The sequence below is a fragment of the Propithecus coquereli genome, unplaced genomic scaffold (assembly GCF_000956105.1).
Source record: "Propithecus coquereli isolate 6110/MARCELLA unplaced genomic scaffold, Pcoq_1.0 Scaffold143, whole genome shotgun sequence".
In the NCBI taxonomy this organism is placed as follows: Eukaryota; Metazoa; Chordata; class Mammalia; order Primates; family Indriidae; genus Propithecus; species Propithecus coquereli.
Window position 1 is genome coordinate 741,185 of NW_012138636.1, and position 2,045 is coordinate 743,229.

Genomic DNA, 2,045 nt, shown 5'->3' on the forward strand with positions numbered 1-2,045 from the left:
CTGGATTTTGTACCTAATCAGTTTCATGTAAATTAATCTAAAAGCTGCTAATTTATTTACCTATGAAGGTCTTTAACTGCAATACTATTCACATTTTAACCATTGGTTTCTCTGCATTTTAAATTTAAACTTCATCTTACTGAAGTACAAAAGATTATATTGGATTTAGTCAGACTTACGATTTTTGCCTGTGACGTGGAAATTATAAGTAAAGATAGCCAACCCAATAAACCAGATTGAACAGGGCAAAAGCTGTTGGAAAAAATATTCTAGAGTAAGAGTCAATTTTGGCAATGCGGATGTGTATCCTTCCTTCCCTCCAAGATCCTGTCCTGCAGTCTTCAAAGCAACAGAAGAAGCTGGCACAATCTTTGCCCTCCAAACACTGGTACCCATAATCATCTTCTCCTTGCGGCACAGAAATGCTGTTCATTGGAATCAGAGTGGAACCAGGATGGAGACCAGGGGATGTCTGAATAAAATAAGAAGTGAATTTTTGAGACAAAAAAAGTAGCGTAAAGAAAGATCAGTTTGTCCCCTCAAGGCAAACTCTAGAAGGCTCATATGCAATAAAAATAATTTCAGTTTCCAAAGATCAAGTATTTATAATTCTAATATTATAATTATAGATTCTAACATACAATTAACATATATAATTATCTGACATATAATTATAGATTATAATTTACTTTGTAACATAACACTTTTTACATTCCAAAAATTATACAGAAAATAAATTCCTCTGAAAAATAAAACACATTTTATACCTTTAGAAAGTTCATCCACCAAAATACCATCAATCACTAATCTGATTCTAAAAAGAATGAACAGTATATTTCTATGATATTTTACCCTAAAACATTTATAATGCTATAAATGTATTTGTTTGCTATTATGTTATTTTAGTAAAAATCAGAATAAATAGCAAACAAGACATTTTGATAACGTAAAAGGTTTGAGAAGCTATAAATAGACAGGAAGTATATGAGGTTTGTAATAGTGGATAAGTGCAAGGCATCCTATTGAGGAGAGAGGACATGCAGGACTTAAAAACTCAGGTTTGGGAACAATTAGTGTTCAGATTTCTACTCATTTTGCCCATGTAGCTATCTTTAGAGCTGCAATTATATTAGCACCTAATTTTGTGACAGCTGTGAAGAGAACATGCCATAACTTACGTCAAACAATCAGTGCGCCATCTTGCCCAATAACAATAGATACTATTATTATCAGGATTATTTGGAACACACGTCAAATTAACTTTTTCGATACTAGGTTCTGAATAATACTTAAATAATAAGAATAATTTTTGAAAGTACGATAAATCAGGCAGAGCCAGAATGCCATGGAACATTAAGGCGAGCACCGCAGACTCGGACCATCTTGGGCGGAATTTCTAGCCTTGCCTGGCAGAGGAGAGTGAGAATAAGGTCGAACAGGAGATGTGACTGCTCTTTTCACTCTACATCTTCTGCTGTACAAAACTCGCAATAACAACACTGTAGACCTTTTTGAAGGTGAAATTAGATGATGCTTATGAAGCACTAAGCAGAATATTTGAAATATAGCACATATTCAGCTGCCAAAGGTAGTATCTATTGTCGTCGATGCAACTGTTACTGCTGATTGCTGATCAGGACATATCACAATTGATCATAAAATACATGCTAAAGTGAACACACAAACAATAATTTTAGCAACAAGAATGAAAACCTGGAAATTATCAAAAATGTTACTCAAAAATTAATGAATACTTGAATAAAATGGCAAGTAAAATAGGGTTGAAGGTTGCAGTGTTTGTAATTCTTGATCCTTCAGGACTTCTGCATTTTTCAAGGTTATCTTAAGATGTGAATCTTACAACTTATTACAATCAATGTTTCATTATCTAAATACTAAATACAATGCAGAGTTTATAAAAAATTATTTTAACCGGATCTTAAATTCTTTCTAATGTAAATGTTTATCAAATGTTTTCATCCTAAATTTTGAAATAAGTAAATCTCAAAGCCATGAAAATTAAATGTTTTATGAAAAATACTTTA

General features: G+C 32.3%; 1 protein-coding gene across 1 annotated transcript in view; it reads right to left on the minus strand.

Moving 5' to 3' along the window:
• Positions 1 to 202: 202 nt before the first annotated feature.
• GABRG1 (gamma-aminobutyric acid (GABA) A receptor, gamma 1) overlaps positions 203 to 2,045 on the minus strand; it is a 90,990-nt gene continuing 89,147 nt past the window's right edge. The window contains exon 7 of the mRNA XM_012639889.1: positions 203 to 472. Coding sequence (XP_012495343.1) covers positions 203 to 472 — 270 coding nt within the window. The remainder of the gene's footprint in view (positions 473 to 2,045) is intronic.